General features: G+C 47.2%; 4 protein-coding genes across 7 annotated transcripts in view; 3 read left to right on the top strand and 1 right to left on the bottom strand.

Moving 5' to 3' along the window:
• LOC115541152 (natural resistance-associated macrophage protein 2) overlaps positions 1 to 7,744 on the top strand; it is a 21,100-nt gene extending 13,356 nt beyond the window's left edge. Inside the window, exons 10-17 of the mRNA XM_030352924.1 lie at positions 1,045 to 1,203; positions 1,302 to 1,388; positions 1,973 to 2,092; positions 3,157 to 3,306; positions 5,526 to 5,599; positions 5,670 to 5,823; positions 6,130 to 6,261; positions 7,000 to 7,744. Coding sequence (XP_030208784.1) covers positions 1,045 to 1,203; positions 1,302 to 1,388; positions 1,973 to 2,092; positions 3,157 to 3,306; positions 5,526 to 5,599; positions 5,670 to 5,823; positions 6,130 to 6,237 — 852 coding nt within the window. The 3' untranslated portion in view covers positions 6,238 to 6,261; positions 7,000 to 7,744. The remainder of the gene's footprint in view (positions 1 to 1,044; positions 1,204 to 1,301; positions 1,389 to 1,972; positions 2,093 to 3,156; positions 3,307 to 5,525; positions 5,600 to 5,669; positions 5,824 to 6,129; positions 6,262 to 6,999) is intronic.
• Positions 7,745 to 9,291: 1,547 nt separating this feature from the next.
• On the top strand, positions 9,292 to 17,219 carry ctdsp2 (CTD (carboxy-terminal domain, RNA polymerase II, polypeptide A) small phosphatase 2). Of its 2 annotated transcripts, none has more exons than XR_003976307.1 (7): positions 9,292 to 9,837; positions 12,358 to 12,533; positions 13,114 to 13,212; positions 13,678 to 13,734; positions 14,510 to 14,602; positions 14,974 to 15,282; positions 15,663 to 17,219. XR_003976307.1 is itself a non-coding variant. In XM_030352932.1 (7 exons), exons 1-7 carry the CDS (start codon positions 9,777 to 9,779, stop codon positions 15,786 to 15,788), a joined length of 798 nt encoding a protein of 265 aa, XP_030208792.1. In that variant the 5' UTR covers positions 9,417 to 9,776; the 3' UTR covers positions 15,789 to 17,219. The 2 variants fall into 2 exon arrangements, 1 of the variants encoding a protein (XP_030208792.1); XM_030352932.1 differs by having other exon boundaries at positions 9,417 to 9,837; positions 14,974 to 15,159.
• A 773-nt stretch (positions 17,220 to 17,992) lies between these two features.
• tegt (testis enhanced gene transcript (BAX inhibitor 1)) lies at positions 17,993 to 22,041 on the top strand. The gene is made up of 10 exons (XM_030352949.1): positions 17,993 to 18,011; positions 18,568 to 18,666; positions 18,768 to 18,876; positions 19,415 to 19,535; positions 19,750 to 19,798; positions 20,054 to 20,151; positions 20,458 to 20,537; positions 20,618 to 20,718; positions 20,958 to 21,033; positions 21,134 to 22,041. Exons 2-10 carry the CDS (start codon positions 18,611 to 18,613, stop codon positions 21,155 to 21,157), a joined length of 714 nt encoding a protein of 237 aa, XP_030208809.1. The 5' UTR covers positions 17,993 to 18,011; positions 18,568 to 18,610; the 3' UTR covers positions 21,158 to 22,041.
• Positions 21,863 to 26,385, bottom strand: part of nckap5l (NCK-associated protein 5-like) — a 25,262-nt gene continuing 20,739 nt past the window's right edge. For all 3 annotated transcript variants that reach the window (XM_030352827.1, XM_030352809.1, XM_030352818.1), the window contains 4 exons: positions 26,041 to 26,104; positions 25,095 to 25,373; positions 23,837 to 23,985; positions 21,863 to 23,326 (listed from right to left, as the gene is read on the bottom strand). In XM_030352827.1, coding sequence (XP_030208687.1) covers positions 23,063 to 23,326; positions 23,837 to 23,985; positions 25,095 to 25,373; positions 26,041 to 26,104 — 756 coding nt within the window. In that variant the 3' untranslated portion in view covers positions 21,863 to 23,062. The remainder of the gene's footprint in view (positions 23,327 to 23,836; positions 23,986 to 25,094; positions 25,374 to 26,040; positions 26,105 to 26,385) is intronic.

The raw sequence follows: 26,385 nt of genomic DNA, 5'->3' as shown, positions 1-26,385 counted from the left end.
CATCGGGTTGTTAGGGCTTTGATCCTTCAGCGTGCAGAAGTAGTCACATGAGAAGAGAGGTCACATGTCTGATCCCCCGTCCCAGCCCAACACACACACACACACACACACAGACACACACACACACACACAAACAAATACACACAAACGCACACACACACACACACACACACACACACACACACACACACATACAAAAACACACACACACATGCACATGCACACGCACACAGACATACATGTACACACACACACACACACACACACACATGCCCATACATGTAGATACACACACACATACATGTACACACACACACACACACACGTGCACACACGCACGCACGCACATACATGAATGCACTTCCACACGTACATACATGAACACACGCACACACATACATGTACATACACACACACACGCACACACATACGTACACACACACACACACACACACACACACACACACACACAAACATACCTGTACACACACATTATTGGCACACAAATTTAAGTTCACCCCTACCCCTGTGTCAAACATAGGCATGCGTGCCACTCACAAAAACACGCACACATCATAATTTGCCATTTGTCATACCAAATGGCAACAACTGATAGGACTGCTTTTAGTTATGCTGTTCCTTGGTGTTGGAATGTGCTCCAAAAAGTTTTGAAGTTTCTGTTTTTATCCCATTGGGACATTTTAGACAATTACTAAAACAATCCAAATCAGAACAGTGACCCCTTTCATTTTTTAAGTAGTTTTCACATGTACTATATGTCATTTGTTTTGTTTTGCTGCGTCACTGGCTTCCTTACGTTAGTCTTGTTTGTTAGCCTGGCTTGTCATCATGTCTTTCATCTTTGTTATTTTTGTCCTTATTAGTATGTCTTGTCATCAATGTTTCGGTTGTAATTTGCATATTTGTTGACCCAGGGCTCCCTTGTAAAATTGATTTCAATGTCTCAATGAGACTTCACCTTTTTGAATAAAAACAATTTGTGTTTAACACCTGAATAAATATAAAAAGATAGAATGACCCCAGTCCAGGGAGGTGGATCGGTCCAGCAAGAAAGACGTTAAAGAGGCCAACAAGTACTTCTTCATCGAGTCGTCCATGGCGCTGTTCGTCTCCTTCCTGATCAACGTGTTTGTGGTGGCGGTCTTTGCTGAGGCCTTTTACGGACGCACCAACGCAGAGGTGGTGAGTGCCACGCTGCAGGGAGGCGGTGAACTCTGACCCTATGTTCATGCGTCACCATTTTCTACCCTTATTATGACCGCAATATTATCTCCTCCCAGCACGATGTCTGCAATGCGACTGGAAGCCCCCACTCCCACCTCTTCCCGGTGGACAACCAGACCCTACAGGTGGACATCTACAAAGGGGTAAGCTACAGCAGTGAACCTAACCCTTTTAAAACCAGGCCTTGAAATATTTCCAAAAATAATAAAAAAAAAATATATTTTATAACTTAGGCTATACGAGTCTTGTTATTTCCTCCAACACAGAGACTTTGTGAGTTGTCCTTTAAATATTGGTATATTCAATTCATACAATTAGCCTTTGCATCCTATTTCATAATATGCAACTACCACTGTAAATGTGTAAATGCACTGTGTTTTTGCACTGCTTTTGTGTTTATTGAAGTCTCAGGTGACTTTTCTTGTGTTTCTCTTATTAATTGTGTAATTTTATATTATTGCATTGTTGAAGGCAGTCTGATACGCAAGCATTTTATTGCTGTTGCTTTAATAACTGTCAAAATGACCAACAAACCATCTTGAAAAACAGTTTAACAGCTTAATAATTGATGCACCTTATTATTAAGGCATTGACGATCGGCCCTCCAAATTTTCTTATGCATATGGTCGGCCCTTGGAACAATAAAGGTTGTGAACCCCTGAGCTACATAGTCCCGGGTGGTAAATCTATCAGGAGAGGGTGTGTGACTTCTGTGTGTGTGTTGCAGGGTGTGGTGCTGGGCTGTTTCTTCGGCTCCGCAGCGCTCTACATATGGGCTGTGGGCATCCTGGCAGCGGGCCAGAGCTCCACCATGACTGGGACCTACTCTGGCCAGTTTGTCATGGAGGTATGAGGAGTCATGGTGACAGGGTGACATGGTGACAGGGTGACAGGGTGACAGGGCCTCATGGTGACATGGTGACAGGGTGACAGGGTGACAGGGTGACAGGGTGACATGGTGACAGGGTGACAGGGTGACAGTGTGACAGGGCCACATGGTGACATGGTGACAGGGTGACATGGTGACATGGTGACAGGGTGACATGGTGACAGGGTGACAGGGTGACAGTGTGACAGGGCCACATGGTGACATGGTGACAGGGTGACATGGTGACATGGTAACAGGGTGACATGGTGACAGGGTGACAGGGCCTCATGGTGACATGGTGACAGGGTGACAGGGTGACAGGGTGACATGGTGACAGGGTGACAGGGTGACAGTGTGACAGGGCCACATGGTGACATGGTGACAGGGTGACATGGTGACAGGGTGACATGGTGACATGGTGACAGGGTGACAGGGTGACATGGTGACAGGGTGACATGGTGACAGGGTGACAGGGTGACAGGGTGACATGGTGACAGGGTGACAGGGCCACATGTTGACATGGTAACAGGGTGACAGGGTGACATGGTGACAGGGTGACATTGTGACATGTTGACAGGGTGACAGGGTGACATGGTGACAGGGTGACATGGTGACAGGGCCACATGGTGACAGGGTGACAGGGTGACATGGTGACAGGGTGACATGGTGCCAGGGTGACAGGGCCACATGGTGACAGGGTGACATTGTGACAGGGTGACATGGTGCCAGGGTGACAGGGTGACAGGGTGACAGGGCCACATGGTGACAGGGTGACAGGGTGACATTGTGACAGGGTGACATTGTGACAGGGTGACAGGGTGACAGGGCCATATGGTGACAGGGTGACAAAGCGACAGGGTGACAGGGTGACAGGGCCATATGGTGACAGGGTGACAGGGCCACATGGTGACAGGGTGACATGGTGACATGGTGACAGGGTGACAGGGTGACATGGTGACAGGGTGACATGGTGACAAGTTGTCATGGTGACAGCCCAGAGACCTCCTCTCTCTGACGGTGACACGGTGCCCCCCCCCCCCCAGGGCTTCCTTAACCTGCGCTGGTCGCGTTTCGCCCGGGTCCTGTTGACCCGCTCCCTGGCCCTCACCCCCACCCTGCTGGTGGCCGTCTTCCAGGACGTCCATCGCCTGACGGGAATGAACGACTTCTTGAACGTCCTCCAGAGCATGCAGGTGAGACCGCGCCCTGGGCCCATGGTGGCAGACAAAGCTCTGTCTCTTGTTGCAAGGGAGAATGTCCTCATTGCCCGCGTCGATCTAAAACACCACCACCCTCTGCTCCTGCTTATTTACTCATGCTGAGTTTCAGAGGATATTCGTTAGGACCGCCTCGTTAGGACCTATTCAGTTCGAGACATTTCCCCATCACCTTATAAATGATCTTAAACCAGCCCTATCGAGGAGATAAAGCACAACTTTGTTTTATGCAGGTGTTATTGAAAACATAATACGCCTGTTAAATGTGTATTATTCATAAGTGAGAGCAACTAAATGCATTTAGGCGGATTTAACAGGATATCTCATTGTTTTTATTTCCTCTCATCAGCAATACATACACAATGTACGCTAGCCTTTCATACTAGATTCGATGTTATGAGTAAAATTATCAGAATTATCACAAACATTCATTACTAAGAATGCTTCTCGTTGAACGTTTTTTTGAATGCTCATGCAAAACAGGTAGGCTTGTGTTTAAGTGCAGCTGCCGTCAACAATAAATTTGTTGACCACATAAGGTAACATAAGCATGTCTTCCCCTCCCTCTCCCATACCTCCCTGTCTTGCTCTATATTAAAAAGGATAAAAACTTCAAAATAAAAAACCAATAAAGAAGTGAAAGAAATTCTGCACATTTATTTGGCGACCCAAATAAAATCTAGAGAACTGAGGTCTAGAGAACTGAGGTCAACAGAAATTAGGTCTACATAATGGAGGTCTACAGAACTGAGGACTGGAGAACTGAGGACTAGAGAACTGAGGTCTACAGAACTGAGGTCTACATAATGGAGGTCTACAGAACTGAGGACTAGAGAACTGAGGACTAGTGAACTGAGGTCTACAGAACTGAGGTCTACATAATGGAGGTCTACAGAACTGAGGACTAGAGAACTGAGGACTAGAGAACTGAGGTCTACAGAACTGAGGTCTACATAATGGAGGTCTACAGAACTGAGGACTAGAGAACTGAGGACTAGAGAACTGAGGTCTACAGAACTGAGGTCTACATAATGGAGGTCTACAGAACTGAGGACTAGAGAACTGAGGACTAGAGAACTGAGGTCTACAGAACTGAGGTCTACATAATGGAGGTCTACAGAACTGAGATCTACAGAACTGAGATCTACAGAACTGAGATCTATAGAACTGAGGTCTAAAGAACTGAGGTAAACAGAAATGAGGTCTATAGAACTGAGATCTACAGAGGCACCTCCATTGAAAGCCTCAACAGTAGGCTATTTAACGCTAGGTAGTCTATCTGTCCTCTCTGATAACCGGTGGTTTGTTTTCTGATCCCAGTGTCCTCAGAATCCCATGTCTCGCCATCGCTGACCGCCATGCGCCCTATGTCATGATTATAACCACAATAATGACAACTTTTTTAACGTTTTGATCACAGCGGATGTGACCCATAGAGCAGATGTATACTGTTGTAGCCCCCGACTCTTCCTCCTCTGGTCATTAACAACTCATCCGTTACGGTGGTAGAGCACTTTAAGTTCCTGGGCGCAACCATCTCCAACACACTCAAACGGGACAACAACATCTCCCCACTCGTGAAGAAAGGCCAGCAGCGCCTGTTTTTCCCTCCGCCGCCTGAAAGGACTACCGCTCAGTGCCCCCGTCATTGTACAGTTCTACAGAGCGGTCATTGAGAGCGTGCTAACATCCTCCATCCCGGTCTGGTTTGCCTCTGCGTCAGCCCGCGCAAAGGCCAGGCTACAAAGAGTCGTCTGGGCAGCAGAGCGGATCATGGGCGGCCCCCCGACCCCCCATCATGGACCCCCAGAGCTCCAGGACCATTAGCCGAGCTGTGAAGATTGTGGCTGACCCCTCCCATCCTGTCAATAGTCAGGGCTATTATGTCCAAAACATCACGTCACCTCCACAGTTTTTTTTCCCCTAAGCAATAGCCCTCCTAAATAACTCTTAAACTTGGACTCCGTTGCACTTTAATTTGATTTAACACTGCACCATCTCCATTCCTATTAATTGATTGCTTCAAATGATACGGTTTGTCCTTGTATTGTGTTTTGGTCTTTCTGTTTTTACGGTGTGTTGCCTGCATGGAGAAGACCAAATCAACTTCTTTGTTGTGTGTTTGCGGCCGCTTGGCAGCAGTAAGGATACACCTCCCTGACCTCACAGTCGTGCGTTCTGCTTCCTGCCCCCAGCTGCCCTTTGCCCTCATCCCCATCCTGACCTTCACCAGCATGCCGGCGCTGATGGGCGACTTCGCCAACGGACGGTAAGCCTCTGCTCTCCTCTGGTGCCGCTGTGTTCTGCGGGGGCCGACTCTAACGGACCACTCCTCCCAGCCTGCTGAAGGCCGGCGGCGGGCTCCTGATCCTGGGCGTGTGCTGCATCAACATGTACCTGGTGGTGGTGTACGTCAGCGCGCTCAACAGCGCGTGGCTCTACGCCGTGGCCTCGCTCCTCTCCATCACCTACCTGGCGTTCGTCGGCTACCTGGTCAGTGTCAATCTCTTTCCCGTAAGCCTTTCGGTGGAGCGTCTGCTCAGGCGTCAGTCACTGGAGGTGGGGTCGGCCTCGACAATAAAGAGGCAGGGATGTGTCTGAAGAAAGACTATCCATGTGAAATAGCGTGGATGCACTACATTTTTGTCATTTAATTATTTATTAAGGAAAGACAAAACACTTTGCAAACCGGTAGACCTGATCATCATCTGTCACATGACCCATGACATAACTGTGCGAACCCTAAACGGCCTTTAAGATTCTGTTCTAACCCCCTGCCCTCCCACTCCCACGCTGCAGACCTGGCTGTGTCTGATTGCCCTGGGCATGTCCGGTCTGTACCCCTGCTCCCAGGACAGGACCGACACCACCGTCCTCATCGAGCAGCCAGGAGAGGCTGACTCCTGACAGCCCCGTCACCCTCACCCTACGGTACATAGGGCAGCGTGCTCTAGTCTTATGTTATCCATAAACTATATAGGGTTTCATTGGTTCATTTCAATGCTAATTATTTAATATCTGATAATACTAAATATATATCTATATTATCTAATTATAGGAAATACATTGAGCAATGTTAAAGCATTGAATAAACACCAATATCCAGGTAGGCTACACTATATAGCCTCCATTAGCTGCTTTTCAACTCCACATAAAATGTGACAAGCGTGTATGCAGGGCCCACATTAAGTAGGCCTATTTAAATATACAGTACGTTAATTCCATACGTCCTATTCGTTTTTCCACCACAAGGGGGCAATGTCAACTAAAATACTCTAGAAAGGTTTTCATGGCACTAACAGAAGTCTATAACGCAGAACAGTGCTGTAATGAATACAGCACACATCAGATGGCGTGACGTGTTGCATCATGTCGTTGCGTGTTTCACATAGCTACACTGCAGTGGTGTTGTAAACCCAGCGAGCCCGTCGGCTCTAGGAGTGCTGTTGTAGCCGTGTCACTATTGAGCGGCCTCCATTGTGCAAGCGGCCGCTGGCGGGCTTCGGCTCCAGGCTGGAGGGCCGGAGGAGGAAGGGCAGGCCGCTTTCTGTACATTGTGGCTGAGGAGTCTTGGAGACAGAGTTATGTAAGAGGGGGAGAGCCTTCCCACCTCCCGTTGCTGTTTTTGTTTTTCTCAATGAGCCAATGTCTCCCTGCTCGGCCCCTCAGCCTGTCAACGAGGGCCCCTTTCCTGGAAACACAGCCCTGGCAGAGGCCCGTCAGAGGTCACGTGATACAAACCCTGAAGCCCAGCCATACTTAAGGCTTAGGCTCCGCAGTGCAGGGGGACGACTCCACAGCCAGGGGCCATGAGGGGAAGTGTGTTGTGGATGAAGGGCGTGGGGCTGTAAATAAACACCGGACATGATGGAGAACTAGGAACACAGAACCACGCCGCCAGCTCCATGGACGGTTTGTCTACCGATGTCCCCCGCCCCTAAACATCTTCTGTCACGCTGCACGAAGTCATGCATCAGTGCAAATCGATTACTTTGCATCAGATCGGTCTTATGGTCCACAGTTCAGTTTCTGTCAAACGTTGTTGTTATAATCTTGGGTAAGTGAACTACAATCACCCACAATACAGTCATCTTTTATTTCTAGCATAAAAAATACATACGTCCTACATCAAAATGTCTGTTAATGTGGTAATTTTTGTTTTTATGTCTAATTCTGTTTATGTGTTAATGTAGGTAATTTTAGTTTTCATTTCTAAGATATGTTTTGTTGATTATGTATAGCTGTGACCCCAATGGTGTGAAATCAATTTTTGGATGGATTTGTTTGTACTATATTGATGTTAGAATACAGAAAGATATGGCATTTATCGTAACTCACGTATGTGATAGTACACAAGTTGGAAGACATGGAATTGTAAATATTGTAAAATAAAACCAATAAAAGTTAATAATAAGAGTGTGTCTAATTGCACCACAAGGGAATTGTTATGTTATTGCACCTTCCTGTGATACTGATTATTTATTTTTTTAAATGGCTTATCTCAGTTTACTTCAGGCCTTATCATAAGAGATGCCAGGAAAAGCCCTATGCATGAGTACCTTTGATTGATGAAACAACCAGTAACGTGTTTCAGCAGATTCTCACACAGGACACCATTGGATCTCTCCCTTTCCCTTTTGGCCTAGGAGCATTAAACAGAGAGCTCTGCCCTGTATTTCTGGTTCACTCAAATGCATTTCGCTCCGTCTCTGTCTCTGAAATATCCAATTTAAAAATAGAGGGGCAAATTTAAGTGAACAATCTTTATTAGTCCAATGAAAAAAGGAAACGTTTTTAACCTAGTTCCACTTAGCTAATTTAGTTAGTCTACTTGGGAATGTTTGCTCCGGCAAACAGCGGGAGCTTCTTGTTCTGTTTCCACTGGTGGACTAAAGTATGACACTAGGTTTCCTTGGAAGGGTCAACAGTCACCACGTATTATTGGATGCTCACACTTTTCTAACACGCTCACACTGAAGTAGGGCTTTAAATGTGTCCACAATGTGTTTGGTTTGTGTTGTAAAGGCATATTTCATAAAGTAGACCTATTTAGATTTTTTGCTCCGCATTAAATCCAAATGTCCAGAAATCCATCAACGCTCAGAGAGGCAGTAGGCCTGCTCAGAACCACAGCTTGACGGTAGGGCTAGGGGACATCATCCCAGCGTCTTCTGTTCTACACACCACAGGCAGTAGAGCCTGAGCCAGAATTGAGGAACCGGGACAAATTAACCCAAATAAAAAATGGTTGAATAAAGTTGTGGTTATCTTGACAAAAAATATATGACACGCCTTCTCTTGAACCTCTAAATAGCCAGAGAGGCTAAAGGCGCCTGGAAGAGGCCTGGTTCATGGTGAGACTAAAGCACATGCCCACTGGATTTACAGAAGAGTGGAAAACACTACTATGGCATTGAAGTGATTACATTGATCCCTGCTGCTTTAATTAGGCTATAAGACTAACTGTCTTATAAGCATAACAGCATCTCAGCATAACACACCGTATGATGAGACCTTCTGGACCTGATGGAGGTTCTCTCGCTATGCTGAGACCTTCTGGACCTGATGGAGGTTCTCTCGTTATGCTGCGACCTTCTGGGTCCAGATGGAGGAGGTTCTCTAGTTATGCTGAGACCTTCTAGACCTGATGGAGGTTCTCTAGTTATGCTGAGACCTTCTGGACCTGATGGAGGTTCTCTAGTTATGCTGAGACTTTCTGGACCTGATGGAGGTTCTCTAGTTATGCTGAGACCTTCTGGGTCCTGTTGGAGGTGGTTCTGATCATCATACTAAAGAGCAGCGCTGGAATGTGTTTAGTGTGGCGCGTGCAGAAAGAAGAATGCCTTTCGCAACGCCCACTTTCCAACCGACCAATCCGGATAGAGGGACTGTTTCGAGGCGCCCATAGAGTCCAAATGAACGAAAACAAAGCCGCGATTAAAATTGTAACTATTTCTGAATGCTAAAATGATCGTGGTAACTGTTTGCCTTGGAAAATATCATCTTTTGAATGATTTTTTTTTTTTTTCTACATCCTCTTTTGCGTTTTTGGCGAGGTTGTTTATCTGTAGTAAGGGGACCTTGAAACCGTCGTGCCCCATTTCCTCGGTTGTTTTCCTCCCCGCCTGGTTCTCCATGTTGTTGAGCTTCGGCGAGGTTCTACACTAGTCCTACGATCAACAACATACCTGATCTACAATACAGGACAGGACGACAGAGGACCATAGGACCGATAGCCGAAAGAACCCCGACCCGGAGCCCAGCCCCAGAACCCCGTCCCGAAGCCGAGCCCCAGAAAACCGTCCCGGAGCCCAGCCCTCCCGCGGACCCTCGGGGACAGTGTGGGACGGATGACAGTGGTCTGACTGAGTGACTCCTCAGTCCCTGATGAAGGCTCGTCGGGGGTCGGGGACAGGATTTGACTTCGAGGGCTCTGTGATTGTCAGATGGAAAGTTCTATTATCACTCAAGTGCAGAAAGAAGACGTCCAAGTGTCGCCGAAAACAGGTAAAACGCCGCGTAATAGTATTTACATATGAATAGTTGAAATCCTCTTCATTTGCTCGCAACAATTGCATTATTAAATACAATCTGATCCAAAACAGTGCGTCAATGTGACAGTTGAGCGCTGCGGGCGTCGGGCCGCGCGCACCTCCCTACGCGCACCTCGCGCACCGCCCACCGCGCACCTCGCGCAGTCACTGCCTGATCCGACTCTTAACGAGCTCTACAATTAAGTCATTAATAATATTGAAGAAGGACTCAAGCCTTCGAGGAATCAAAATACGTCCAGCGTAATGAACAGGGGCCTCTAGGGGCCCCACGTTACCACTCTGATTGGACCAGGAGCCCCACGGTACCAATCTGAGAGGACCAGGTGCCCTAGGTACCACTCTGATCCTCATGAGGACCACGGGCCTTCAGGGGCCCCACGCTGATCCTCATGAGGACCAGGGTACTGATTTAAAGGACTCCAAAACACTAAAAACCAGCAGTTATTCTTCTCATTGAACCAGGTAGGCCTTCAGGTTGCCGCCGAGCTCTTCGCTTGGTCTCCCATAGCTACTCTACTATCACAACATCGAAGCGTATTATTATTATTTAAAAATAGTTATCTCGATTTATTATCCAAATATGTTCCAACGGAGGCCCGACCAAGATATGCGGCGAACCATGTTGTGTTGATCAGTGCTACTACTAGTCCTCCTACCAGGACTAGAGAACACAACATGTTGTTCTGCTCACATGCTCGGAGGAGCGGCAGATCAGTGCGCGGCGGTCGGAGGACAATAAAGTAGTGCCAGTTCTACCGCAATATTCAAACCTTTCTACTCGTACGTTGCTTGGTTAAACAAATTAAGCACATGCCAATAAGGTTAACAATGCACACGGAAGGAGATAAAGGTGTGTTTGAAGAGGTGCTGGGTAAACGGGCCGTCGTCTGAGAGGTGTATAGCCGTGTTGGCTCGGCCCAGGGGCCGCGGTACTGACGGAGGAATGCACTCCACCCCTCCACCCTCCACCCCTCCACACACGCCCTCCTCCGTCCCGCTGGAGCTCTGAAGATTCCTGGTTCTCCGACCACGAAGAACGCAGTCTTATTGCCATCGTTAGAACGGCTGTGGTGCGTGTTGCAGCCTTGGATTCACCTTTGCGCTTGTTTTTCAATTTAAATGAGTTATATCTGTGGGGCGAAAAAAGCAAATAGGAAAAGACTCCGACTGTTGAACTTGCCCCCTTTCAGTAAATAGGCCATAGAGCGTTTCCCTGTGCGGAAGGCACTGGTTCAGCACTTGCAGTAATCACGCCAGTGAGACTCAGATTTAAATACACATATTTGGAAACGCATTTGCTGCAGTAGCTGTTCCTTTTCCTCCGAAAGCTTGCCTTGTGTCAGTGTCCGTGTGTTTACCACATCAGGGTCCGTGCTCATCGTGACTTGTGTCAGTGTCCGTGTGTTGACCACATCAGGGTCCGTGCTCATCCTGCCTAACGAGCAGCGGCTGCATGATGCCTTTTCGAGTGAAAAAACCCCAACCTTCGTTATCTGTACATTTTAAACTGAATAGAGTTTTCCCACTTTCTCAGCCTTGTGTCACCAGTTGTTTTGTGCTATTAATTGGAATGCCTATTTGCATTTTGCCTTAATTAGCAAGTACTCCCACTTAACTCTTAGTGCCTCCAGCGTCCTTCTCTCCAAGACCTCTCACTGGTCTCTCCAAGACCTCTCGTTGGTCTCCAAGACCTCTCACTGGTCTTTTCAAGACCTCTCACTGGTCTCTCTAAAACCTCTCGTTGGTCTCTCCCAGAACTCCCGCTGCTGGTCTCTCCAAGACCTCTTGCTGGTCTCTCCAAGACCTCTCGCTGGTCTCCCCAAGACCTCTGGCAGGTCTCGCTCTGTGGTGGAGAAGGTCTTTACTCTGGCTGATCAGAGAGCAGCGAGGTGTGACCAGCTCCCCTTCTCGCCCCCCCCCGGCTCCTTTCAGCCTGCAGGCCATCTGCCTCCAAGTGTCTTGGGAGCTTGACATGGTTAGAATGCCTTCGCCCTGTGTTTTTCTGCTAGAGGTAGCCTACCGCTGGAGGGGAAAAAAAAGAGTAGTGTGGGTTTTCCCGCCCTCTGTGATTATATAACGTGTACCAGCCATTTCCAGCAGCAGCAACAGCAGCAGCAGCGGAGTCGGGCTCATTAAAACCAGATTTCTTGTGCAGGCTGGGGCCTCCCTGTAGAAGGATGGGTGTACTGCCTTTAGGGGGGGGGGGGGGGGGGGGGCTGATCACATGGTGATTATTGTTGTCAGGGGAATCCATACGGTGGATTCATTTATACAGGCCTAGTGTCTGTACGCTGTAGTGGGACGTGGTCGGTCCGCCGTAGTGGGATGGCTCCGTATGGGGGTGTGAGGTCCAAGGTGATTGGCTCTGTCCGAGCAGAAGGCCCTGTGTTGTAGCGTGTGCACACGTGCTGTTTGGTGTGTACTGTTCCCGTCTGCTTGCTCACACCAGCCTCCCTCTCTGCCCCCCCACCAGGCGCGGTGAGCCGCTCTTCTCTCAAGCAGCCAAAGAGCTGTAACATCTTTAAGGCGCTCTTCTGCTGCCTCAAAGCGCAGGATGGCCCCAAACTGCCACCCCCTCCACCGCCACCGCCTCCACCCTCCTCCCAGCATGCCTTGCTGGAGTCGCAGGAAAATGGGACAGTTGTCAAGGTAACGCACTATATACACGCACGCAGTGATTTACAGCCCTGGAAGGCGGTCTAAGAGCTTGATTTACAACTCGCCAACCCAGTGTGGTTAATTGTGTCTGTGTTTGAGAAGTCTTCATTTAAATGTAACAAAAAAATTGACCAAAACAGTACTTCGAGTCACTTGACCATGAAAACCGAAAGGCCATCACTATAGACATTTGAATCAACTTTATAAAATGTTTCTTTTACCTCAACCTCTACCTGTGCACACGGAGCACTTAACTATTTGGAGATAAAGAATGAATGTGATGCTCGCATTTGAAGATCCAATAGTTTGACTCTCAGGCCTAGCTGTATAGGCTGAGTTGGGAGGAAGGGGATCTGTGTTTAGATGTGAGGTCTAGACTCCTTTTAAAGGCCAGTTTTAACCAGAGGCCGTGTTTGTTCATGCGCGGCCTGCCCTCTGGCAACAGCAGCCAACAGGAAGCAGAAGATTTAGGTACTTTTGGCTATTGTTTGCCTCCATCATAATTTCATGTATTTTCTTTTTGGTCAATATTCATACGACGTGTTTGTGTCTTTCTGTCTCCTCTTCCCAGGATGAGGGCAGCCTACTGCCTGAGTTGGATCCCCAGGACCAGGGAAAGATCTGCGTGGTCATAGACCTGGATGAGACCCTGGTCCACAGCTCATTCAAGGTATCTGCTCCTCCACACTAACACAGCATAACTCGGCCCCAGAACAGGTTCCTCTGTTGTGCTACTCTCTCGGCATTCCAGTTCTCTAGCCCCGCTGATTGCAACACTCAAAGTTGATTTACACACCGTGTTAGAACGCTGTCTACAGTGTTGGCCTGTAAGTCTGTGCAAGAATCCAACTTATTTAAATTGGCTTTGAGCTTTTAGTTAAAGGCAGTTGTTGACGTTGAGGCAGCGGCCCCATATTGTTAGTCAACCCGTATCAGGGTCTGTGCTCTTACTGCGGCCAGGACATGGTGAAAGATGTTTGGGGCCGTGAGTGAAGTCCATTCTGTGTATGTAGGCCAGGGCCTGTGAGTTATGGCGTCAGCGCAGCAAGCCTGGTTCAGAGTGTTCACTCTCTCACTCGTTATGTAATGCCATGAATGTACACATGCCGACCTCCTCTCTGCGCTCCCTCCACAGCCCATTAGCAACGCAGACTTCATCGTACCAGTGGAGATAGAAGGGACCACCCACCAGGTAAGCCCTAACGTCTGTCCTTGTTGTGCGTCTGCCTGGGTATAAGGTATAAGGTCTATTGTGTGCGTGTGTTGGTTGTGCTTGGCGGTTCAGGGATCAGCGTTGTTATGGTGGCTGCGTGGCGCCCCCTGCTGGCCATGTGGGGACTTGAATAAAGGCTGAGAGGCCCAAAGGAAATCACTCACTTTGTCTTTTTATTGTGTGGCTTTGAAAATTGAAAATAGATTTTATGTATGCCAATTGGGCTAATATAATCAGATTATTTTAAGTGATTTGATTTGTGTATAGAGTGGACGACCGTTTGACATGTGGAGAAGCACTTCAGTCTCTGAAACATGAATCCTTGTAACCTCTTGAGCTGGGACGGACTCATCTTTTTTTGGCCATGGCTTGGTTCAAGTAATCCAGGATAGGCTGGTTCACAACCGCACGGCCTATTTTTGATTACTTGTTTCAGGAAATGGTACCTGGCAGCGGCGGAGCTGAGAGAGGAGGGCTCGGAGAGGGGTTAGCCTAGGCCAGGGGGCTCAGTACTACTGTTCTCTTCTTCCCCAAATGTTACTCTTTCCATATTTGTCTGCATCCAAAGTATTGCAAGTATTATAAAGTATTTATAGGAACATTTATAAAGTATTATAAATATTGACTCTTATCTGTTTCGTGGTTATGACGATCAATTCAATAGATAATGTATTTTTATCCCCATATTCCTTGGGGAAATAGCATGTCACTAACGGATCAGATCGTGATCAGAAAGCCGTTTTGTCTCCTGGAGGTCTACGTCCTGAAGCGGCCCTACGTGGATGAGTTCTTGCAGAGGATGGGGGAGCTGTTTGAGTGTGTGCTGTTCACAGCCAGCCTTGCTAAGGTATTTAGAATCGGCCTAGCGTCACACATCACATTTTTGTTTCCTGACGCCCTGGCTAATTGTGTGACGCTATGTGTGATCCTCTTCCTGTTGCTACCTCTTAGATGCTTCCCGTGTTTCGGGTCCTCTGAGTAGTTGCCTATGTATTGCTATAAAAGATGAACCAAACCTGACACAGTCCCTAACACAGGTTATGCTGTGGGGCTTAAATTAGCCACAGGTCATGCCACCAATTTAAGCCAATCCTAAATAGCAATAAGCAGAGCTTGGCCTGAGCTGGCACTGCGGTTGGTATTTATTCAGAGTGTTTGGTTACTCTTTAAGCGTTAGTTCATGTCTCCCCCCCCCCTCCCTCCCGGGCCTCTGGGTAGTATGCGGACCCAGTGACTGACCTGCTGGATCAGGGCAGTGTGTTCCGGGCCCGTCTGTTCCGGGAGTCCTGCGTCTTCCACCAGGGCTGCTATGTGAAGGACCTGAGCCGGCTCGGCCGGGACCTGAGGAAGACCCTCATCCTGGACAACTCCCCGGCCTCCTACATCTTCCACCCGGAGAACGCTGTGAGGCCCCTGCCGTCCACGCACACACTGCAGACCTAACGAGGGCCACACTTTACTGCTCCGACTACATGAGGACCAGGCGTTGATTCAGACTTATTGTAAAAATAAGTGAATAGAATTGCTGTATGTATTTGTTTTAACTGTGACTTTTTAGAAGGTGCTTAGAAAGATGCTTTTTAATGTACCTTCAATGACGGTATTGCAAATCGTCTCATTGTCTCATATTAACATGAGTGGTAATTAGTTAGAAGATTATACATTTCACAAATTGAGACATTGATCTATGTGTTTGCCATGAGATCTGGTTCCAGTTGGATAAGAAAGGTTCTAGATCTGATTCTGTTGCTCATGCCTGCCTAGGTGGACCAGAAAGGTTCTAGATCTGATTCTGTTGCTCATGCCTGCCTAGGTGGACTAGAAAGGTTATAGATCTGATTCTGTTGCTCATGCCTGCCTAGGTGGACTAGAAAGGTTCTAGGTCTGATTCTGTTGCTTATGCCCAGGTGCCGGTGCTGTCGTGGTTCGACGATGTGGACGACGTTGAGCTCCTCAACCTTCTTCCCGTGTTTGAGGACCTGAGTCAAGCGGACAACGTTTACACCCGTCTAGACCAGCTCCGAGGGCCGTAGATCTGCTGTGGTCTGCCCACGTTACAGCCCCCTGGTACCAATGGGGATCTGGTGCTTTCCGAGCCTCTTGTTAATCTTTTAAAACATTGCACCAAACATGGACATGTATCTTGAGTCTTTCTGCACATGGGGCCTAGCATGTGTTAGCCACTATTTGAAAGCAGAGAGATTTGGAAACGGCCACCAAAGTAGTTTGAAAACAATCGCTCCAGTGATTGTATCTAAGTAGTTATTTTGCCGTCCCTGACTTTACCCTGGGATGTTTTTGTATCGTTGTGCCTTTTTTAAGGAACAAAAAAAATACATTGGCTCACTTTTTATTTGAACAGCTTTTGTTATTTTTTTCTAGTTTTTTTTATATATAAATCTATTTTTGAACAGTAAATGTGGTTTATCTATGCAACCCATTACATTGACAATACCTCTACTGTAGACAGCTGGTAATGACATACTGCCCGTGTAAATGGAGAGGTTGTGATTTAGATGAGTGAATCAGCAATGGAACACGAAACTGTACTCTACCTTATTTTCTACAGAACTATAGGACACGTGATAAAGTTGATTATTTATCATACCAGTTCCAATAACGGTGCAGTGTTGGAACATAGGGACAGTTGATGGGATATTTTGGAATGACGCTATGGCCATTTAAAAGCAGACACACTGGAATTCGCCGGTGGCTCCTGACTTAATAGAATTAAAGCCACATTTGTTAAACAAGGTAAAGAATGATTTGTCCTTATGTTTGTCTCTGATGATTTGAACAATATTGCACTTGTTTTATATTCAGTGCTAAAGTGACGGGTGTGCCTGGTGCTGTTAGCGTAGAGCAGGCGGAGCGCACTGTGGAGATCAAGTGACAGGCTGTGCTACTCGCAGTGCGACACTTGAACATATCATATCTGATGAACGTTTTTCTGTATTTATTGGCCAATCGTCGTATTGTCCAGTACCTCTTACTGCTGAACGGTTTGGCTTGTGATCCATTGCCTACTTTATTGGTGGTTCAGTATTAGACCATCCAGTTGTGTTTGTGCCTTGGAGTCTCTCGTGTCAAAGGAAGGGGCAAGCTGTGGAGGACAGAGTGCAGCCGAACCTGAGTCCACTCTCCTGAAGCCTGTTTAGTTATGCAGCAAAACCACATTTTCAACTCCAAATAATTGTTCCTCTTTTCTCCACTGAGAATTGCTTTGCTTATCGAGAAATATCAACAAACATTCTTTGGCTATACAATTTGTACAACTATTGCCTGCATGTTAAAAAAAAATAGTAACCATTTATTATACGCTGCCAAATATTTTTGTTTAGACGGTATTGATTGAATTGTCTTATACTTAGTGTTTATTGAAAATAAGAACGTTTGTACTATCAGACCCAATTCAAGCTAATTCTTCATGACACAGTGTACAAATAAAAGATGATTATATTTTACTGATGTTTTTCCCTAACTGCACAGTTTGTATGACTTGCAAATGGCAAAAAAACATTGATCGTTGATAGTTGTACTGTATAACACATTTACCCCCCCCCCCCCCCCCCCTAAACCATTACAATACGAAAAGTAAAAACCTAAATACAAAGAAAGTATCTACTCTATCAATTTTAGGGGAGAAAAAAAAACTGGTTTAAAACCTGATTGTATTACAATGAATTACATTAATTTACTTTCAAGACTTATAACCACTGCAAACACTGCAGCGCATAGTAATTTTAAGTAACAAGTAAACAAATGAGGACATTAATATTCCAGCGCCGTCAAGAGGGTCTTCAACCAATCACATCACGGCGCCTCCATGAGGCTCTTCAACCAATCACAACGCTGCGCTGCGGAAGCCATTTTAGGTGTACTCGGGGATGAAATTACGTTGACGGAAGTGCCATTTTCCATGTAAAAAGTTTACACTTACCCATGCCAGTATTCTTTGGCACCATTCTATTAAATAATGTCCCAAGGCACCATGCTGCTAATAGATAATAGCACATACGTCCTGTATGGATGTTAAGGGGGAAGCTGCCAGTATTGCCAGATTGGGCCCGTTTTCCCGCCCAATCTGGCAACACTGGCAGCTGGCAGCGCGAGTCAGGTGACCAGACTCCGATCAGGTGGTGGGCGGGGCCGGGGTGGTGGCGTCAGCGACGAGGCGCTGAGTGACACGTAGAAATAAACAAAACAGCCAGCAGGGAGCCAGGAAGAAGACGAGCGGCGGAGAGTTGGACAGAAAGGTAAACTAAAGGGCCACTCTGAGGTCCGGTAGTGGATCTGTTATTCCTAGCGGCGGGTCCCCTTTCCCGAATAATGGAGGAGGAGGAGAATGTTAGCGGATCAACAAACGTTCAGCTGGCCAACGACGAGCTACCTCGCGCTAACTGGGGGCTAGCTAGCGCTAACTGACGGCTAGCTAGCGCTAACTGTTAGCTAGCTCTAGCTAACTGGGAGCTAGCATGATGGCAATAATCAGATACAACAACAAGCTAGGCTAGCGCTTACTGGGGGCTAGCATGTCAATCGTAGTTCGCTACCATGAAGGCCTGAATCAGTCAATCGTAGTAGATGTTGGTCTGGCTCTGTGTTCAGCGCGGTGCTTACCCTGGATCAGTAGGCCGGCTGGAGGCTTATCGTTGGGTTGATGATCATCTGAATGCCTCATTGTTTAGTGTACTTTAGTCTCTGTGCTGTGGAGTTATCTAGTGACAGTCATTCCTTGGCATATTATCTAGCGTCAACGAATGTTTATCGTGGCTGCATGAGCTCTGAGCCTGTGTTTTATTCCCTCTACAGAAGGTTTACGGTCTGCAGATCACCAAGCATCTCGGGAGCCACGATGAACGTGTTCGATCGAAACATCAACTTTGACGCCCTCTTCAAACTATCCCAAATGTGAGATGGAAACCTGTCGCCTCTGCCCTACGACGGTGTTAACATTGGACCGCCTCAGATGATGATGTCAACCGTGTTGTTTTCTCCTTCTGTGTTTCCAGCTCCCACTCTACCCAGGTGCACCTGAAGAACGTCTACTCCAGCCTGGCAGTATGCATGTTCGTGGCTGCAGCCGGGTCCTATGTCCATGTGGTCACTCGTCTCTTTCAGGTACTGTTGGGACCACACAGCCTTTCTCAGTCTCCTCAATGCTGACCTAAAGGCCTTGACTGAAACCATGTTTAAAATGGCTGTTCATCTCTATTGAACTGAAAGGGCTCCTATTTCACCACCAGGTGTGAGTGTAATGAGCCATTACAAATTTACATATCGCCCTGCCCTTTTGATTTTGTGACATCACAAGTGTGATGTAAGGGATAGATAAGCCTACCAGTGGCTACAGTCCGCTGCTAGGTTTATCTTTGCTGCACTCACCTGGGAGGTCACAGGGCACTCGCACCTGGATTTTAAATAGGGGAACTTTAACCAAAATCAGTCAGTTACTAATGAACAAAAAAAACAAAGCTTGTGCATTGAGGGGAAAGTTGTTCATTTTAAATGGAAGTGGCAACGACGTGGTGGATGTTGTTGCCATAATAGTGGATGTAATGTCGATAGACCTCTCAAAGTCGTGTATGCTTTGCCTTGATACTTCTGTTTCCGATACTTATTCACTGTCTCACTGCATGCCTTACTCTGTGTTACTCAGGGGGGCGTGCTGTCTCTACTAGGTTCTCTGGGAATGATGTTCTGGCTGGCCATGACTCCACACAACTCTGACACGGAGAAGAAGAGACTGGCCATCCTAGCCGGCTTTGCCTTCTTCACAGGTAAACTTGTGCTTGGTTTGGACCATCGGGATCTTCTCCATTATTTATCATAGTCAATTAAGTTTTTGGTCCATTGTGCTTTCTATTTTTTTAATATCTTGATGCCCATGAGCATATTTAAAGTTGTCATGCAAAGTGTATTGTAGGTTCCTGTAACTAGATGGATTCTGGGTATAGGTTCTCGATTCATGTCTTGTTTGCCTTCTCCCTCCAGGTGTTGGCCTTGGCCCCGCCATGGACTTTGTCATCGCCATCAATCCGAGGTAGGCCGCAATCCAAGGCCAGCAGGATAGCAAATGACCCAACCGACAGTCATTCCATGTATTCTCTGTCCTATACAGCCGCAGAGGGCTTTGTGGGCTATCGCGTCGAGTCCCGGTTTTAATGTCCACGCGTTACCTATGGAACTATGTTAGTCAACAGAACACGTGCTCCTGTCCGCTGTGACTGGAGCAGAGACATAGTGGTCCCGAGGGGGTGGGGTCAGAGCCTAACCTTTGTGTGGTGTCCACCCTCAGCATCATCGTGACGGCGTTCCTGGGGACATCCATGATCTTCCTGTGCTTCACGCTCAGCGCACTCTATGCCAAGAGAAGGAGCTATCTCTTCCTAGGAGGTATGTGAACTCTGTTAATAGGCTCCATTTGACCGCTGCTCCCTCAGGTGGACTTCTTTCAGATGCTCTCTTGGAAAAACAAATCAAACAACAAAATAAGAACAAGGAACGCAGCTTAAGATGCATTTTGTCAACCCTTCCTTATAAGATGAGACCAGTGAAGCTCACTGTGTCTTAAGTCTCTTTATGAGGAGACCAGTGAAGCTCACTGTGTCTTAAGTCTCTTTATGATGAGACCAGTGAAGCTCACTGTGTCGACCCTTTTTAAGCCTCTTTGTGACCTGTATATTGTGTGTTGTTCTCCAGGTACTCTGATGTCAGGCTTGTCAGTCCTGTTCCTCATGTCGGTCATGAACATGTTCCTGGGGTCTGCCTTGCTGTTCAAGGTAACGTTGAGCCGGGCCTGGTTGGGACTGACCTCCAGTGGAACAGGGTCTGACCATAACCTCCCTGTTCTCTGCTGCAGGCCCACATGTACCTGGGGCTGATCATCATGTGTGGCTTCGTCCTGTTCGACACTCAGCTCATCATTGAGAAGGCAGAGAACGGAGACAAGGACTACATCTGGTGAGCGCTGCTGGTGACATAGAAAGAAAAGCACTTTGCTTCCAGAACAAAGGCAACGTAGTTCCTTATTCAACTGATCTCTGATAAGGAAATATTCCATCTGTGGTGCAAGAAACTGGTTGGTTCAGTGCTGGCCACTATGATGTAGTTTCCTCCTATTGTTGGTGTTGCAAATCCCTAGTCTTGCTTGTTTGAATACGATAACCTTTGAACTAATGGTGGTATCTTCTTCTTTGAAGGCACTGCGTGGACTTGTTCCTCGACTTTGTCACAATCTTCAGGAAACTGATGGTCCTCCTCGCTATGAACGAGAAGGTACAGTATTCCTCTGTCAAAGGTTCTCCCTGTAGCACTGAATTCCCAGTCCTCATATGAAGCCTTGGTGGCTGACTGTGTGACGTTCTTCTCTGATCAGGAGAAGAAGAAGGAGAAGAAGTAGAGGCTGGCCGGCGTGTAGAGCTCCACACTAGAGGATCTGAGACTCGACACATTACGCTGGGCTGCTGGTGCTTCAATTTCTGTCTTCACTTCTTGAATTAACTCCCATGTGGTCTTATAATGCTGAACTTTAATTAGGTTTTGGACTTACAATAAGGTTTGAATGTAAGTTTGTGGTAAATGAACGCTAGTTCTTTCTTGCTTGTGAAGATTACTAATGCTGCAGTGATCCCGCTTGGCCTGTAGAGGGGGCTGTTGTCCCACAGAGGCTCCCAGAAGCATCACTAAACCTACACACATTTTCACAAAGTAACTATAAAAGACACTAGGTAACTTGAGCTTCTGAGACTGATCATTGTTTTATTTGAAGTTATCTGTAATTTGATCTAAGTATTTAGTGGCCACCCTCCCCTCCACGGTAAATCTTTTGAAGTGGAGTCATGGAGTCCATGGTATATTCACTTACCACCTAAAGGTTGATCTTAAAACTATCCCCCCACATTTTGTTTGTGGTCTAATATTTGGAGAGCCAGAATAGCAAAGCCTAATTGTAATAATATCCACACATTTTTGCTAATTCCCCCAGTTGGCCGCCTCGGTGGTCCTGGATATGTTGGCTTCTGTAAGGAGAGATATGGCCATCTGTCCATATTTTTCCTGCGGACAAGCCAATGATTCAGATTGTTCCTTCATGTAAATGTGTCTAAAAAAAAAAACTCAATGAAGTACATGTTCTTTAGAAATTAGTTTGCCAAATGTGATGTTAACATTTACAATATTTTGAACGTTTGTATACTGTGAAGAATTTATTTTATTGATGTACTATTATATCAAATAATTTGATACATTTGCTCAAATAAATTTTGTTGAATGTGATCAACTCAACTCTTGGGTGTGTTGTGTATTTTGTAACAACTGTAATGCGTGTGTCATAATCACAATCCAGATTAAATCAAAATTGTTTTAATTGTAGAGTAGAAAAAAGGTCAGCGGATACATGATCTCTAGCGAGAGGATCGATGGCGACAGACGATATGAACAGAATCTAAGACTACGTTTCACATAGATAAACGGAAGGAAATGTACATTTCAAATAAATAAATAATACATATTCGTTGAATAGTGTAGCCATTTCTTTTTCCTATGATATTATTGCTGGTATATATTACCTTTTTAAAAAGTGATTTAAAGCACATACATTCTGACTAATCTGACTAATGCATGAGTTTAGCAATTAAGAATCACAGACATGAACATTCATTATTTAAGAAGCTGAATAAGAAAACACTATTTTCAGTACTTGTGATGTGAAGTTAAAAACGTAACGTAAGATAAAGTACATAGTCGATACAACAAACGCTGTAGAGTATGTTGGCTTCACACATGATCCACGTGTCATCGCTTTCAACAACTACACAATGAAGAGTTGGAGGGTTTTTCACCTGCTGTTCTTTCAAACGAGTAATGGCAAATGTGTGTGATAATTGTTCCTTTGCCCATGCTTTCCTTTGTCCCGTTGACATGAATTTGACGTGTCCGTATTCAATTGCATCATTACAAAAAGTGAACAACCTCTTATGACATTTGAGTGGCTTTTGGTTTCGCGTTTAATAGAAATCCTGAGGAGAAGTCTGTCATCTTCCAGCCTGTGTTGCCAGATTGGGCCAGATTTCCCACCCAATCAGGCTGTTGCCAGATTTGCGAAAAAAATCAGTCCCAAACTGGCAACACTGTTTCCAGCTGCACGTGGTCTGGAGAACGTTAAAGTTCCTTTAGTCCTGAAGGTGCAGATTCAGCAGCAGACAGCGGCTCCCAACATCGTTCTCCTGCGTGTGGCGCCAGGGTTCTCCAGACTAGCCGTTAGCATTCACCGTCCTCATAGTGTTTGTGTTTTCCCGTTCTCCCTTCACCCTTGGCTGCCGCACGACGACAGGCTGTCGTAGAGCGAGTCGCTGAGGGACTCCGGGGTCTCCAGGACCTGGGGGCGACTCGGGGAGATGGCCTCCTCGGGCCGCTCCCTCAGCAGCTCTAGCCCCGCCTCCCGGCTCATCTCGGGGATGCTTGGGGTGCGAGTCTTCCCCCGGCGGCCCAACCCGGACGGGACGGGTACGGGCAGGCTGCCCGGGTCCACCCCCCCGCGGCTGGAAGAGGGCCCCCCCTCCTTCAGGCCCTGGGAACACAACCACAGGAAGGCTTTTAGCAGCGCTCTATTCGGGGTTCATCCATTCATTCATGGGCCAGAGAAGGAACCAGCCAGTCAATAGACCCGCTGGTGAATCTTTCATATTGACGGGATTAATAATTAACATCTGAAGTGAGAATGGGACTCTTTACACCATGGATTTAAAAAGGTATTTATAACACTGTTGAGGGCTTCTTTCTGATCTCCTTATTTCTGTTAAAAGGTAAAGAAAGAAACAGCAGAAGGATGGTAAATGGACTGCATTTATATAGCGCTGTTCTAACCAGTGGCCACTCTAAGCGCTTTAAAGTACTGCCACACATTGACAGCCAGCTCGTCAGGAGCAGTCAGGGCGAGGCGCCTTGCTCAGGGACACCTCGACACTCCACTAGGAGGTGCCGGGGATCCAACCAGCGACCTTCCGGTTACCAGTCGACCCACTCTGCCTTCCTGAGCTCCATGCCGCCCTGTGTGTGGGGATGAAGCTGCTCCACCCACCGCTCTGAAGGAGCTGAAGGCCACGGGCTCCTCCTCCTCCTCCTCCACCGCCAGGTACACCTCGGCCGGGGCCCCGGGGCCCTTCAGGCTGGGGAAGGTCCAGGTCTTGGAGCGCGGTGAGAACATGTTGGCTCCGTGGGCCTCTGGGTCTGAAACCAGAGGGAACCGGGGGGGAGAGGGTTCACATCCCTCTGACAAAAGCAAGGCTTGAGCACACCTTCATCCCCATCCCCATCCTCATCATCACACGTCATTGATAGCGTCCAGCAGCCAGCCGAGCAGACCTGCGTCCTCAGGCCGGCCCCACCCACAAGTACAACGGCCCCTGAGCAGTTAAAGGGGCCACAAGCCGGTTCATTTCCTCTTAGATAGTCAGAGGCGCAGCACTCCTCGTGAAGAGATATCTATATATATATATATATCTATATATATATATATATATATAGATATACACATACAGTATATATATATATATATAGATATAACGCAAACCAATTTTAACGGCGTTAAAAAAATTAGCGCGCGATTAACGCAATTATTATTTTTGTCTTTGGCTCAAAGCAGTAGTCTGACTGCTTTGTTCAAATGACATTTGTTCAAAGCAGTCGTTTAATTGCACTATAGGCTCTTTTTTTGTATCGTCCTGTTTTGATCAGTATATGCCAATGTTGTTATCAATAAAAAATCATTTGCACAAGGCAAGCCGATGCAGTTCACCATGTTGATAAGAGAATTAAAATAAGAAGAATTATGGGACGAAAAAATCAAGGGATATTTAGCATAGAAAAAGAATTAGCGATTAATCGTGAGTTAACTATGACATTAATGCGATTAATCACGATTAAATATTTTAATCGCTTGACAGCTCTAATATATATATATATATATGACTCAACTGGCCTACTGGTCAGAATGGGAGACTGACTCCACTGGGTCTACTGTTCATAGTGGGAGACTCCACTGGTATACTGGTTATAATGGGAGACTCCACTGGGTGTACTGGTCATAATTGGGGACTCCACTGGGTCTACTGGTCATAATGGGAGACTCCACTGGGTGTACCGGTAATAATGGGAGACTCCACTGGGTGTACTGGTCATAATGGGAGACTCCACTGGGTGAACTGGTCATAATGGGAGACTCCACTGGGTGTACCGGTCATAATGGGAGACTCCACTGGGTGTACTGGACATAATGGGAGTCTCCACTGGGTGAACTGGTCATGATGGGAGTCTCCAGTGGGTGTTCTGGTCCCTACCTTCGCGGAGGCCCCCCGTGGGGCCCCGGCCCTCCAGCAGGGCGCCGTACTGCGCGGTGGGCACCAGCGGCCTGTGGGGGGCGCTGTAGCCGTCCTCCTGGGCCGTCATCTCGCGGTCCAGAGTGCGGGCGCGGCGGGCCACCCGGCCGGGGGAGCCCCCCCGCGGCTCCGCGGCCCCGCCCGTCCGCACCTTGGACAGGCTGCGGCCGGCGGCCCCGCCGTCGGGCAGCGGGAAGGTGCCGATGCCGCTGTCCAGGGTGTAGGTGGAGGCGCCGGACGCTGGAGGGGCCAAGGGGTAGGGCCGTTAGGGGCCATGTTGGATAACGACTACAGGAGGGTGGTGCTGACTCTACGGGGTCCATGTGGTCTGTAACAGTGTTGGTGTTGACTCTAAGGGGTCCATGTTGTCTATTATAGTGTTGTTGTTGACTAAGGGGTCCATGTTGTCTATTATGGTGTTGTTATTGACTAAGGGGTCCATGTTGTCTATTATAGTGTTGTTGTTGACTAAGGGGTTTCTGTTGTCTATTATAGTGTTGTTGTTGACTAAGGGGTCCATGTTGTCTATTATGGTGTTGTTATTGAATAAGGGGTCCATGTTGTCTATTATAGTGTTGTTGTTGACTAAGGGGTTTGTGTTGTCTATTATAGTGTTGTTGTTGACTCTAAGGGGTCCATGTTGTAATATTAGTGTTGTTGTTGACTCTAAGGGGTCCATGTTGTAATATTAGTGGTGTTGTTGACTCTAAGGGGTCCATGTTGTAATATTAGTGGTGTTGTTGACTCTAAGGGGTCCATGTTGTAATATTAGTGGTGTTGTTGACTCTAAGGGGTCCATGTTGTAGTATTACAGTGTTGTTGTTGACTTTAAGGGGTCCATGTTGTAGTATTATATTGTTGTTGTTGACTCTTAAGTGTAGTACAAGCCCCTGGTTCGCCGTCTCACCTGCAAAGTGTTGTGAGTGGACCGAGTCGGCCAGGTTCTCGTCCGAGGTCACGCCAGCTGACCCCTGTGTCCAAGCAACGCAAGCGTCCAGTCAGGGGTTGAACAGACACACATATACACACACACACACACACACACACACACACACACACACACACACACACACACACACACACACACACACACACACACACACACACACACACACACACACACACACAGGCCCAATGATGGAGCGATTAGCAACATCTGGACGGCAGTTGTTAATGCGCGTCATATTCCCACATAATAGCCACATCGGCGCCGTGTCAGCAGGTATCTATTCCACCACGGCTTTGATTCAAC

Source organism: Gadus morhua, chromosome 1 (genome assembly GCF_902167405.1).
Source record: "Gadus morhua chromosome 1, gadMor3.0, whole genome shotgun sequence".
NCBI classification, from domain to species: domain Eukaryota; kingdom Metazoa; phylum Chordata; class Actinopteri; order Gadiformes; family Gadidae; genus Gadus; species Gadus morhua.
This window is presented reverse-complemented; position numbering and strand designations above follow the sequence as displayed.

Coding starts and splice junctions, on each gene's coding strand:
- ctdsp2 (XM_030352932.1), top strand. CDS start 9,777: ATGGAAAGTTCTATTATCACTCAAGTGCAGAAAGAAGACGTCCAAGTG. Junction 12,534..13,113: donor AAAATGGGACAGTTGTCAAG/GTAACGCACTAT, acceptor TCCTCTTCCCAG/GATGAGGGCAGCCTACTGCC. Junction 15,160..15,662: donor TCTTCCACCCGGAGAACGCT/GTGAGGCCCCTG, acceptor GCTTATGCCCAG/GTGCCGGTGCTGTCGTGGTT.
- tegt (XM_030352949.1), top strand. CDS start 18,611: ATGAACGTGTTCGATCGAAACATCAACTTTGACGCCCTCTTCAAACTA. Junction 18,667..18,767: donor CTCTTCAAACTATCCCAAAT/GTGAGATGGAAA, acceptor CTGTGTTTCCAG/CTCCCACTCTACCCAGGTGC. Junction 18,877..19,414: donor TGGTCACTCGTCTCTTTCAG/GTACTGTTGGGA, acceptor TGTGTTACTCAG/GGGGGCGTGCTGTCTCTACT.